Source organism: Myxocyprinus asiaticus, chromosome 1 (genome assembly GCF_019703515.2).
Source record: "Myxocyprinus asiaticus isolate MX2 ecotype Aquarium Trade chromosome 1, UBuf_Myxa_2, whole genome shotgun sequence".
Lineage (NCBI taxonomy): Eukaryota > Metazoa > Chordata > Actinopteri > Cypriniformes > Catostomidae > Myxocyprinus > Myxocyprinus asiaticus.
Genome location: NC_059344.1, coordinates 49,574,994 through 49,588,650, shown reverse-complemented (window position 1 = coordinate 49,588,650; position 13,657 = coordinate 49,574,994). Strand labels below are relative to the sequence as shown.

At 37.2% G+C, this 13,657-nt stretch overlaps 2 protein-coding genes across 3 annotated transcripts; one reads left to right on the top strand and one right to left on the bottom strand.

The window, feature by feature from the left end:
- Positions 1–2,980: 2,980 nt before the first annotated feature.
- LOC127440071 (cytochrome P450 2B4-like) lies at positions 2,981–4,911 on the bottom strand. The gene is made up of 5 exons (XM_051696453.1): positions 4,864–4,911; positions 4,227–4,252; positions 4,034–4,142; positions 3,221–3,374; positions 2,981–3,047 (listed from the first exon to the last, which is right to left on the bottom strand). The coding sequence occupies exons 1-5, from the start codon at positions 4,909–4,911 to the stop codon at positions 3,004–3,006; spliced, it is 381 nt and encodes a 126-aa protein (XP_051552413.1). The 3' UTR covers positions 2,981–3,003.
- Positions 4,912–4,975: 64 nt separating this feature from the next.
- On the top strand, positions 4,976–11,868 carry LOC127419066 (transmembrane protein 208-like). Of its 2 annotated transcripts, XM_051660268.1 has the most exons (7): positions 4,976–5,039; positions 5,136–5,205; positions 5,358–5,453; positions 5,551–5,610; positions 8,578–8,714; positions 10,655–10,739; positions 10,835–11,868. In XM_051660268.1, the coding sequence occupies exons 2-7, from the start codon at positions 5,200–5,202 to the stop codon at positions 10,976–10,978; spliced, it is 528 nt and encodes a 175-aa protein (XP_051516228.1). In that variant the 5' UTR covers positions 4,976–5,039; positions 5,136–5,199; the 3' UTR covers positions 10,979–11,868. The 2 variants fall into 2 exon arrangements, with proteins under 2 accessions (XP_051516228.1, XP_051516144.1); XM_051660184.1 differs by having other exon boundaries at positions 5,007–5,205.
- The last annotated feature ends 1,789 nt before the right edge of the window (positions 11,869–13,657 follow it).

Below are 13,657 nucleotides of genomic sequence, written 5' to 3'. Positions count from 1 at the left end.
CAGAGAAAGGGAAGAAGGCAGATGTGAACATTAACTGAAGCTCCTGACCCGTATCTGCATGATTTTATGCACTGCATCCACACGATTGGCTGATTAGATAATCGCATGGATGATTGTTGGTGCCAGATAGGCTGGTTTGAGTATTTCTGTAACTGCTGGTCTCCTGGGAAGAAGAATAGCATCTCAGAATGCTATTCTGAGATGTGGGTTGGCGCTGTTTTGGTGGCAGGAGGGGGGCCTACACAATATTAGGCAGGTGGTTTTAATGTTGTGGCTGATCGGTGTAGATTAAAGTTGATTGGTGTGGTGGTATATTTCTGTTGGGTGTCAGCACATGTCAGGGTAACGGGAAATGAAGTAGTAGATAAGTTAGCGAAGAAAGCATTAAATAGAAGAGATATAGACCTAAAGGTGTCAATAAATAAAAAACACCTCTGTCTGGACCTGACCAAACTCCGGCTTCAACTGGCGATGCGTCTATGCTTAACCTGGACAACCAAACCTCTTCTCTTCTGCTCCCTCCAATATACCATGACCTCACTACTGACTGCATTACTGAATAAAAGCCTCTACCTGTTTTACTCCTATCCTATCTTTCTTGCCATTCATTCATTCATTTGATCCTTAATAACGACTTTGCCTCTTTTTCCCTATTTGTGCATGTACATATAGGCCTATATGTGTATGTGTAGGTGTGTATATAAGTATAGAATCTAGACTAATCTCCCATGCTACACTATATTTAAAGTACAGTAGGTGGCGGTAATGCGCCTAAGGAGTAAGTGGCCATTAAACATACGAAGAAGAACGCATACAGTTGAGACACGCGGTGGTGTTATATAAATGTGAATGAAATGTCGGAGGGTTATATCAGGTAATATATAGAAGATAATTGGTGCGAATGGCCACTCAACTTAATGACTATCTTGTGTTATTAATCTGCACGGCAGTGAGTGTTCATATTAACAGATGTGTTTGATCATTCTTTCTTTACCGCACCGTGTTTAAGTTTCCGTGTCTGTGTGATTCTGGGAGCTACGCTGCGGTGCAACATTATTTCTCTTTCGCTAACATTTGGGCTTTATCTCAATGTCGGTTCTGCCCATGTGAAATGAGAAACAAGTAATTGTTTTTAATGGAGATACCAGTTAACGTTCATTTGAGCTATACATTAAACTATGAAAATTGGACAAATGTTTCTGGTTACAGTATGTTACATTTGTCAATATCTAATATTTTTGTTCCTCATTGCAGTTGGAAGACGACATTGAAGTGCAAGTAGAGGAATGGTGGCCTTGGATGTTTTTTGTTTTTTCTCGTTTTTTTCTCAGTGCTAAATTATGTATTTATTGGTTAATAATGTTAATGTAATTCATCTTATGTCACATTCATAACATTTGTTTGTTGTTGTTGTTGTTGAACTGTACAGTAATGGTGGTATTAAATGGTTTTCAAAAAATAAAATGAAACATTTGCATGTAACACTGCTATTTGAATTGTCATGATTGCATAATAACTCGGCTAAAGAGTTTTATATAATAAAGTAAAAAAGAACAAAATATCTCTGCAATGGTTTTGAGAAACAGAGACATAATTATATTATTAAAAAAGTTTTTTTTTTTTTATGTTTCTGGGTCAAAAATAGTGACCCAAAATGGAGCAGGCCACATGTATTCTGCTGAAATTATGGTTTGTAAGAAATATAGACTGCATATTATGCATCGCAAGTCTTCCCCTGTGCACGTGGTTGTACACATGGGGTAAGGTTTTACTGATGGTGTCAAACCGTATATAAGAGTGATGTCTGGTGCTCCTGCAACTTCTGGCCAGATTAGGCAGAATCACCGCAGTATTGTGACAACAAAGAAAGAACTCCGTTCAAATTAGACTCCATCATAAACACACATGGGGTCCTGGGAAATAGCAAAGTAAATATATTATACACCATACAATAGGTATCTCACATTGTTTTGGTCATATTAAGGTTTCTTTTTATGGATGTGTGATTGGATATAGTACAGCAGTTAAATGGCTGATTGAGTGATTTTGCTAAATAGCCATTGTACATGGAAATAATTTGAAAACCTCATCTACACTGACTAATGGGATTTGTATTTAGAACATACATGCAGAGAAAGGGAAGAAGGCAGATGACAGATATGGGATGATAAAGTCCCCTGCAAGAAAAGCATATATATATATATAAAAAAGAGAGATTGACCATACCGAAAATTCTGTTTGGGAGTTGCAACAATAAAATAACAGTTTGGGTTATGGATTTGTAGCTGTTTTTTCTTTGTTGTCAGTGGTATGTGCCATTGTAACTCTGCTGTAGATAGTTTTCATGTCAAAATGCTAGTATTCGTCACCTTTGGGATGTTGTAGCCCTGGAGTTTGGTGAAAATCCTTATCACTGGAGCTATTCCATTGAGCTGCAATTCAAAGATAAACGGAAAGAGGGACCGTATCCGTAAGGTCACATTAGTTTTGCTGACGGAAGTAAACCAGTGACTTCACTGATGATGCTAAAAATATGTCTACATACTACCCATTACTATACTAGTTTACTTTTCATTGTATTTATCATTGCCCAAGGTCTAATGGCAATCTTAGTAAGTTGTTCTATGGTTGTGATCAATTTCTGGCTATACAGTATTCTTCCTGATAATTAAGCGTGACCCAAAAATGGCAGAGGCAATTATGTTTGAAGTAGCTTGATGGAAGAGATCTTGAGGGTCAACTTGCTTTCCTGATAGAGAGAAAGAGAACAGAAGAGATGTTTATCATACTTGAATTTGAATGTTTAAAACCCCCAACAACTGTCAAACATTGGAAATACAATATGCAAACAATGTTTAATATAAACATTGATTTGTCAAAGGTGGTGTGTATACCAGCAGATTCCTCCAGATGTAAGCAGATATATTTGACCTCCTCCAGAATCCTCTGTTCCATACTTCTCTTCCCCAATCCAAAGTTCCTCAGTGTGGTCAGAGCAAAGTGTCAATGTTCCCTCCAACCCTCTTCAAAATCTGTCATGTTCACGCCTAAGCACACAAACCATTCTGCTAAGAGGCCATCTGACCCCAGCAAGGAGTGTTGCTCAATAATACAATTTGTTTATAATCTTCACTTAGTGCAATGCACTTCTCTCTGTGTAATGTGAACAGTATGTGGCCTGCTTGAGAATTGTGTGAGTATCTTGGGTATTTTCCATTACCTTTGCTCTGTGTTATGTGGTTGATCATCATGGTGTCTGGTCTGCCAGCAAACTCCACCCCCTGTGTGACCAGTGTCTCCCTGATCACCTTCTGACCAGTTAACACCACTGCTGGCTGCCTACCAATATAGAGACTGTAGAGTGATCCGTAACGCTGAGCAAAAATGATATGAGCAGTACATGTACTGTGCAGTGTCAGAAATTAACTTTTATCTTAAAGGGCAATATTTGCCCCCTGGCTCTGATTTTGAGGGGCATTTTTTTACCTTTATGAGGGCATTTGTTTTCTAATATCAAAAAGTAATCTCAAATACTTCAATTTAATCAGTTTATTAACAACAAGTAAATATATCTTATGTTTTATGCAAAAATATTTATACCTGATCCTAGAATAGAGTATGAACCCAGAAAACACAAGAGTGTTCCCCTAATGTTAGCGTATTGTTCCCGTTTGGGTATTTTTTTTTATTTTTTTTTTTTTTTTGGGGAACCAATTCTGAATGTTCTCTTTAGGTTCTAATTTTTATAACCATAACTAACATTCCCAGAAAGTTTTGGGAACCAAAAATAGTTTGCTAGGAAGAAAAGATGTTGCAAATAAAAAAACATAAAAGAACTCATTATGGGGGCATATTGAATTTTGGGGGCATTTTTATCACTTTTAGTTGTATTTTTGGCCTGAGCTCCATTAATTTCTGACCCTGGTACAGTGTATAGTCAAAGCATGAAAGACACCTGAGTTGTCATATTGATTTCTTGATAATTTGTCATTTAATGCAGCAGTCTGTGTTTTGGACAGCCTGATGTCCTTACCTTGTCCAGGTCTTTTAAGGGGTTTGTGCGGTCCAGTTGCAGCAGGTTTCCAAACACTGGGAGTGGAGTAGGTCCAAGGAGGAAGTTTTTGGCCGGCCCAGACTTTAAACTGGAAGAATAAAAAGAAAGCTCCAAGCCAAAGTAGAACCAAAAGTAGTCCCAAAAACAGAACCAAAGCAGTCAACATGATTACTGATCTACTGGATGGCCCTCTAAAACCTATAAGAATAAAGTAAACTGATACACATGCACACAAGACTACTACCTCTTTAAACTCTATTGGACAAATGGGCAAAATGGGTGTAAAGGTAACTTCTAAAAGTGATAGCCATACCACCTTACAGTGGAAAACGTCAGCAATAGGCTACCAACTCTTGATACAGTTGTATCGGGCATTATGGTCCATTATGCTTCTGTCACAATACGCAATTGGTTAATTTTATTAATAGATTATTATATTCTCCCATCTTATGGATGTAGGACAGCAAGTGTGAAAATGTATGTGTAGCAGCATTCACTTTTTCTGTTATATATTGCTTGCCAAAATACTTTCTTCCAGTAGAAACCAAATCTAAAATGTTTATTTTTCCTTGTGATTTTTTTTCTTGTTAGTTTCTTGTGATATATGAAAAGAGTAGGCTACACTAAATTCATGCACATTATACTTGTTGATTTATCCATGGCTTGTTATTTTGTTTACATGGTGAAAACAAAATTCTTTCTACTGATCTACACATTGTTTGTGTCTGTGCTGTAATGACTGTAAAAGAGTAGGGGTAGTAACAATGTAGTAACTATGGTATTTTTGTCGAAAACTATTAATAGCCTACCATGCTCAGTTCAAACCCTCCGAACGTTTCGTCTGTTTTAAAGCGCATAATCGATTCCTGCGAGCTACAGTTAAATTGTCCTTACAACAAATGAGCACCAGATGGCGCCAAGGACGTTTTCAGTTTACTACGTGTGATGTCATTCTCAAGCGCCGGAAACGTGCGCGCGAACGATGGTGTGTTATTTTGCTTTGGCAGTGTATATGAATTATTTAGTATATGTTTAGTTTTGAAGACCAGTTTTAAAAAGTATTAACAAGTAGTCTGTTTAGATGCCTAAACGAAGAGGCGTTATCGGGTGATAAAACAGCTGCACCAGAAGGAGACTCAGGGGAGATGGCGGTATGAGAGAATCTTGACAACTAACTTATGTTCAATTAGTCAGCATTCACGAAACCTTAATAGTAACTGTGCATTTTAATAGGTTATGCGATAACTTTATTTATTTGATTAGTGTAATGTTGTGATCCCCTAAGTAGTATGTCTCTCTTTAGCCAAAAGGTAAAGTTGGAACCAAAGGCAAAAAACAAATCCACGACGAAAACCAGGAGACACTTAAGTTCTATTGTAGGATTATGCTTGGAGCAAACGTAAGACAAGCTTCAGTGTTTCCCAGAACCTTTTATCGCAGTGTTGTGTAATTTAGCTTTTCCCTTACTGTGCTTGTTTTCTTTTTCCACCCTTCAGGCCATTTATGCAGTAGTCAATCTCTTGCTCTTTTACAGCTCTTCTACATTTTGGACATGGGTAAGACACAGTCTGATGTGATAAAGCAGCTTTACACCGCAGCTGAATGTGACCCAAATCTGATTTTCTGCTGAATTAAATTGCATTTAAAAAATAATTAATTAAAAGTCAAGTAATTAGCTGTTATTTTTTAAGCTGATAGGACACTTAATGCCAATACACCTAATAATATGTCAGCAAGTGATGGAGAAAGGTCTTGATGGATAAAGTATTTTTAGATAGAGTAAATTTCACTCATATAGTGCAATTCAATTCTCATCGAAGCTCAAAAGTGCTATATTACTCAAGCGTGAAACACACCAGGAGGGCCTCGGTAGCTCAGCGAGTACTGACGCCAACTACCACCCCTGGAGTCGCGAGTTCGAATCCAGGGTGTGCTGAGTGACTCCAGCCAGTTCTAAGCAACCAAATTGGCCCGGTTTCTAGGGAGGGTAGAGTCACATGGGGTAACCTGCTCGTTGTTGTGATTAGTGGTTCTCGCTCTCAATGGGGTGCGTGGTAAGTTGTACGTGGATCACAGAGAGTAGCATGAGCGTCTTGTGCTGTGAGTCTCCGTGGTGTCATGCACAACGAGCCACGGGATTCGATGTGTGGATTGATAGTCTCAAAAGTGGAGGCAACTGAGACTTGGCCTCCACCACCCGGATTGAGTTGAGTAACCATGCCAGATTTCCAGTGACTTGCTTGCATTCACTTTTGTTACAGTTTGTGAAATAGAGAAACCATTTTCAGCTTGAACAGAGCATTTACAGTACATAAATCAATCTCTGGCTCTTTTCATGCACATATTTTACTGTGTAGTCCAAAAGAATCACTGAACTCAACTGTTGAGCCTATAATTTTATTTTCTTTCCCTACGAAACTGAATGCATTAACTAGAAAAGATTTCTCACATTTAAACAATAACATGTCTATATATATTCTGGAAATCAAGTGGGAAAATAACAAATGTTGAGTAAGATTGATGTAAAAAAATCACAAATCAAATCTGACCTGGTGTTGACACTGAAGGAACACTGGAAAAAATCAGATACATATCCAGTTTACAGTGCATCCGGAAAGTATTCACAGCACTTCACTTTTTCCACATTTTGTTATGTTACAGACTTACTCCAAAATGGATTAAATTAATTATTTTCCTCAAAATTCTACAAACAATGCCCCATGATGACAATGTGAAAGAAGTTTGTTTGAAATCTTTGCAAATTTATTGGAAAAAAAAATTACAAAAAAAAAAAAATAAAAAGAAAATCACATGTACATAAGTATTCACAGCCTTTGCTCAATACTTTGTTGAAGCACCTTTGGCACCAATTACAGCCTCAAGTCTTTTTGAGTATGATGCTACAAGCTTGGCACACCTATTTTTGGGCAGTTTCTCCCATTCTTCTTTGCAGGACCTCTCAAGCTCCATCAGGTTGGATGGGGAGCGTCAGTGCACAGCCATTTTCAGATCTCTCCAGAGATGTTCAATCGGGTTCAAGTCTGGGCTCTGGCTGGGCCACTCAAGGACATTCACAGAGTTGTCCCGTAGCCACTCCTTTGTTATCTTGGCTGTGTGCTTAGGGTCATTGCCCTGTTGGAAGATGAACCTTCGCCCCAGTCTGAGGTCCAGAGTGCTCTGGAGCAGGTTTTCATCAAGGATATCTCTGTACATTGCTGCATTCATCTTTCCCTCGATCCTGACTAGTCTCCCAGTTCCTGCCGCTGAAAAACATCCCCACAGCATGATGCTGCCACCACCATGCTTCACTGTAGGGATGGTATTGGCCAGGTGATGAGCGGTGCCTGGTTTCCTCCAGACATGACGCTTGCTATTCAGGCCAAAGAGTTCAATCTTTGTTTCTCATGGTCTGAGAGTCCTTCAGGTGCCTTTTGGCAAACTCCAGACGGGCTGTCATGTGCCTTTTACTGAGGAGTGGCTTCCGTCTGAACACTCTACAATACAGGCCTGATTGGTGGAGTGCTGCAGAGATGGTTGTTCTTCTGGAAGGTTCTCCTCTCTCCACAGGGAAATGGTGGAGCTCTGTCAGAGTGACCATTGGGTTCTTGGTCACCTCCCTGACGAAGGCCCTTCTCCCCCGATCGCTCAGTTTGGCCGGGCGGCCAGCTCTAGGATGAGTCCTGGTGGTTCTAAACTTCTTCCATTTACGGATGATGGAGGCCACTGTGCTCATTGGGACCTTCAATGCTGCAGAAATTTTTCTGTACCCTTCCCCAGATCTGTGCCTCGATACAATCCTGTCTCGGAGGTCTACAGACAATTCCTTGGACTTCATGGCTTGGTTTGTGCTCTGACATGCACTGTTAATTGTGGGACCTTATATAGACAGGTGTGTGCCTTTCCAAATCATGTCCAATCAACTGAATTTACCACAGGTGGACTCCAATCAAGTTGTAGAAACATCTCAAGGATGATCAGTGGAAACAGGATGCACCTGAGCTCAATTTTGAGTGTCATGGCAAAGGCTGTGAATACTTATGTACGTGATTTTTTTTTTTCTCTCTCTGTTTTTTATTTTTAATAAATTTGCAAAGATTTCAAACAAACTTCTTTCACATTATCATTATGGGGTATTGTTTGTAGAATTTTGAGGAAAATAATGAATTTAATCCATTTTGGAATAAGGCTGTAACATAACAAAATGTGGAAAAATTGAAGCACTGTGAATACTTTCCGGATGCACTGTATTTACACTTATGAAAGTAGCCCTGATGGATTTAAAAATTTCAGATTCGATGCAATTGTAGCTGTTTACACTGTCATCAAATGAACAGATCTGTGTCACATGTGAGTGAAAAAATCTGATTTGGGCCACATTCAGCTGCGGTGTGAACGGAGCCTTTCGGGGCAAGTTTAATTAATAACAATAAAATACTTCTCCTTCCTTTTGGTAAATATTACTCTATTCTGACTCTTCTTGCAGTGTAGTTCTTAACCCCTCTTTGTTTTTTTCTTTGTACCAGTTACATCTACTGTTTGCAGCAGTGGTCTATATTGGCAGCTACAGATCCATGTCAGCAATGGCCAAACCTGCATTTGCTGATGATGGTAGCCTGCTGGATGGAGGGATAGACCTTAATATGGAACAAGGCATGGCAGAGTGAGTTGTGGCTTTATAGCTATATTCCTTTTAGAGCCCGACCGATATGGGATTTTTGAGACCGATACTGATTTTAGAGGGGGAAAATTCACCGATTACCGATATGGTGGCCGATATATTTAATTTTTGAGCTGGGATGAAAACGGACCTTATCTATGTGGATTGTTCACCGATTTTTTTTTTTACCAATATGACTATGTAAAGGTACTCAGAAGGCTGCTTTCTTAAACATTTTTATCAAAGAATATTTGACATTATTATTATTATACATTGTCAACAAATTCTAGAAATGAACACTGAGAAAATAAAGAATAAATAAAAATATAATAAGTAGCTTAAAGATCATCAGTACTGTATGTTCAATATCAGTCAGTTGCTGACCTTTAAAATAAAGAATAAATTAAAATAAAATATATAGCTTAATAAACATCAGTATTACTGTTTAGTATCAGTCAAATGCTGACTATTAAAATAAAGAATAAATAAAAATAAAATAAATAGCTAAATGAACATCAGTACTGTTTAGTATCAGTCAAATACTGACCATTAAAATAAAGAATAAATAAAAATAAAATAAATAGCTAAATAAACATCAGTACTGTATGTTTAATATCAGTCAAATGCTGACCATTAAAATAAAGAATAAATACAAATAAAATAAATAGCTAAATAAACATCAGTACTGTTTAGTATTAGTCAAATACTGACCATTAAAATAAAGAATAAATAAAAATAAAATAAATAGCTAAATAAACATCAGTACAGTCAAATACTGACTTAAAATAGAATAAATAAAATAAAATAAATAGCTAAATAAACGTCAGTACTGATTAGTAATACTGACCATTAAAATAAAGAATAAAAAAATAAAATAAATAGCTAAACAAACTGTAGTATCAGTCAAATGCCTTAAAATAAGAATAAATAAAATAAATAGCAATAACATCGTAGTAATACAGTCAAATGCTGACTATAATACTGCCAGTCAGTTATTGGCAGGTTGTAAAATAAGAAGCATTTACACCTGCCGAGTCAATAGATAAACAGCAGCAGTGGTGTTACACCGTATTCTGTTATACAAGTTCAGGGGAAACTTTCAACGGTGGAAAATCAGAATTTTAAATATTACATTTTATAAATGCATCGACTGGAATTGTTCGGTTGAAGGGGGTACCAAACTGTGAATCCTGAACAAAACAGTTTGGTGAATACATGTTTACACATTAGCTTACACTCAGCTGACAAGCAATGAAAGTAGTTATGTGATTAGCTAGTTAGCTATAAGCTCGTTGTCACGGAGAGTAAAAGATGGACGTTGTTTATTTTACTTTCCAGCTTTGCGTCTCACCAATTAGGTAACAACGTAGTGTGAAATCAACACTCAACAGACACAATCCACCACCGCACCGTTGTCTGCTGAGCTGCAAAAAGATGCTCTGATGTTTACCTTTCAATCTGCTACATTACTTACTGCACTGACAAACTATAGCTGGCAAACATGTGATAAACATGAGTGACAGGATTAATGGTATATTAGTTATATTGAAAAGGGAAAATGATGGGGTCATTGTTTATTAACTTTCCAGTATATATTTCACAAACTAGTTAGCGACTTACCGCGAAGACACCGCTGAACTCACTGCAGAGCCACCGTCAGCTCAGCTCTGTAAACAATGGAGTCGGAGCGCGCTCTGCTGGACAAACTACGTTATGACACCAATTCTAAAGCATTGTTTTCTGCATTATATGTTCTGAAAAAAAGTTTTCATATCTGCGCATATCGGTAAACATATATGCCGATACCGATATATCGGTAAAAGGATAATATCGGCTGACCCATATATCGGTCAGGCACTAATTCCTTTCCCCATTATGTGCCTTTTCTGTCAGTGATAAATATTCCCTACTTGCATAAGTGACCTATTTATATTTGTATACAGGCACCTCAAGGATGTGATTCTTCTTACCGCTATTGTTCAGGTCCTCAGCACTCTGTCGTCCTACTTCTGGTACCTCTGGCTCCTGGTGAGACTAATTCATTGCCCTTGTTGTGATATCTAGGAGCTTCCACAATTCCACTTTTACTGTTAATCATGCAATTTACTCTCTTTGCCTACCAGGTACCAGCAAGGGCTTTGCATTTATTATGGGTGAATTTTCTGGGCCCTTGGTTTTCTACTGAGTCACAGGCAGCCCCTGAAGAGAACGAGAAGAATGATAAGAAACAAAGGCGACAGGAAAGACGTCAGATGAAGAGATTCTAGACTTATCCACATTTTAAAAAATTTACATTCATTGTACAATATCAAAGAACACACAATCTAAATTATTCCGAGACATTTGATTTGACAGATTAGTCCAGACAATAGATGGGCACTGTGAAGTTTTTTAATCTCTCACTTGTCATCTGCTCTTCCGTCCTTCTCAGCATTTTGCGCCTTGCAATTTTGGCCAGTCTCAAACTTTCTAGCTCAGGAGTACCATGTTCATATTTGCCTGTTGACTGGGGTTCCAGCTCTTTTTGTGTTTTAATCATGAAGTCGGACAAATGCCTTTGCTTACTATAGTGAGCTAATACTTTCATGAGGTCCACTCATGAATTGCAGGTATTGCTATTGCTGTAGCTTACAACTACATGGCACATTTTGACCTGAAGTTGCATGAGGAGCAAAGTTCAACCACCACCAAGTTACACAGCACTTCAGTTTGGCTTTTAGAATTTCCTTGTAGAAAAAAGTATTTCTTTGAACGTTAGGTTGCAGTGTGAGCATATCCTGTGAACTATTCCTTATCAAAGGTAATTTATATTTTAATAACGTATTATCTGTGATGCCTTGTTCTGTCAAGCCTGGTGATGCCTTGAGGAAAGAATGCAGAATGAAAGATAATTATTAACTTGTGAGAGAATCAAGGACTTTATCTGGTTATCTATTTTTAGCTTTGTGTCTTTTGGGTGGGTTACTACAGGACAACTTGTAAACATGTGACCTCACAGTACTGACTGGCTTTCAACATGAGTTTTTTCAATGGACTAATGAATGATCAAATGATTGTTTTTGAACAAAAAGTCATCTTGTCACATCTCACAACCTGTATTTGACAACATGGTAAACACAAGCATACCAAATAATATAAATAAACTGTTATAAAATTATAGGTTGATGTGAATTTTCATTTAAAAGGTACATTCAGTAATTTTTTGAATTTGTCGCCTTGGACTTGCATCAATTAAACACAATAGTTTTCAGTTACCAGTGCCATGCTAGAAATTCATTATTCACAGTCAGCCATGATTAACTTAATCCGTGGGTGAAAGTGTCCAATAACATGGCAGTTACTGAAATTAAGTAGTATTGTGCCCTTCAAGTGGACTTGGAAATATGGTAATTACGAGTTCTGAGTACATGAATGACCAAGTGAAGTCGTATTAACGAGTGGAAAACTCAATTCTAGATGATACCCGAGTTGGGAGGTTGGAAGGTGAGTGTCAACATGAAAGATCATGGGAAGCAACAATTTTGCAAAACGATTTCAGCTTATTTACTTTATTTCAATAATATTAATTTGTATGACAGTCAACTAATGACTCACCCTTCATGGTTTGTTTTAAATAAATTAATAATTTGTTAGATACCACGCATTAATAAATCATATCCTGTATGTTGTGTATAAGTGACGCAGGTTTATTCACTGGTACAACAGAAAAAGAGCTTCTGTTGTCATTCATTGCATATTGTTTTAAGTTTGGTTTCTTCAGTATTTTGTTTCCCACTTGAATGCGTGAAATGTTGAAGTAATGAATGCCCAACTTAGCTTTCCAGGTCCACTTGAAGGCAGCATTTGTGGCAGGTCATGTGATCATAATATGGCAGCCTCCATGAGGGGACCCTCTCCACGTAGAATAAGACAGCTTAAATAAGGTTACTGATATGACTGGAGTCTTCATCTCGTGTGTGGTGTGTCATGATTTGACACAATGTTTAAAAATTACAATTAATTTATTTGTAAAACTTTTTAAATGAGGAAAAAATTACTGAGTTTACCTTTAATCGAAGCTGATATCATCATGACTTGAGTGGCAAGTCATTAGAGACTGATGTCTCTGCAGAACAAAAATGGGCTTTTCTCAATCAGTGAGTGTTTTCAAACCATTGAGATTCCCCAATTCCATTGGATAGTTTAGAAACATCCATGCCGGTTTGAAAATGCCCACAGATTTGAAATTGGTCTGCAGAGAACTAGGCAGTGTCCAAAATTGTTCACTCATTCCCTATTTCCTATATAGTGAATGGAAATGAGTGAGTGAATTCGGACGCTGACGTATACACCGAGCGTTGGAGCTCTGGGGCTGTCCCAGAAACAACATCACATATGAACTTTTACAGTATTAGTACTTGGGCCTTACTTGTTATTCGTATTTAATAATATATTAATACAATAAATCTTCATTCTGTTTGTCATTTTTAATATATAATGTATGTCAATATAAAGAGTAAAACATTTTTATCAAATGTACATTATTGTATTTATTTGTTAAACTTTAGTAACTTTAAACTCCAATACAAGCTGGGTAGCATTTCTCATCCGACCAAATTATCATAACCTACATGTTATAACCGAATATTTAAATCATCCACAGAATTATCATTTCCACTGTGTGCAATCTCATGAGTTAAAATAATATCACCTCAGTGAATTATTTAGTAAATAAAAAATTATTCAGCTTAATGGCAAAATTCTGTATAAAATATAAATAAAGAGTACCTTTTAAAATGTATCTGTATGTTTTGCCTCTCTATATGTTATTATGTTATTTTAATCAAGTAATGATTTGTCAGAAAATGTAATACATACATCGAATGTACGCTTGAAATTAGAGTAACAAAATATTTTAAATTCCCAATCGCACCAAAAGCAAAGGAAGTCCACTTTAAAACTCTTAA

Coding starts and splice junctions, on each gene's coding strand:
- LOC127440071 (XM_051696453.1), bottom strand. CDS start 4,911: ATGCGCTTTAAAACAGACGAAACGTTCGGAGGGTTTGAACTGAGCATG. Junction 4,143..4,226: donor GAGGGCCATCCAGTAGATCA/GTAATCATGTTG, acceptor TTATTCTTCCAG/TTTAAAGTCTGGGCCGGCCA. Junction 3,375..4,033: donor CCTTAAAAGACCTGGACAAG/GTAAGGACATCA, acceptor ATTTTTGCTCAG/CGTTACGGATCACTCTACAG.
- LOC127419066 (XM_051660268.1), top strand. Junction 5,611..8,577: donor CTTCTACATTTTGGACATGG/GTAAGACACAGT, acceptor TCTTTGTACCAG/TTACATCTACTGTTTGCAGC. Junction 8,715..10,654: donor ATGGAACAAGGCATGGCAGA/GTGAGTTGTGGC, acceptor ATTTGTATACAG/GCACCTCAAGGATGTGATTC.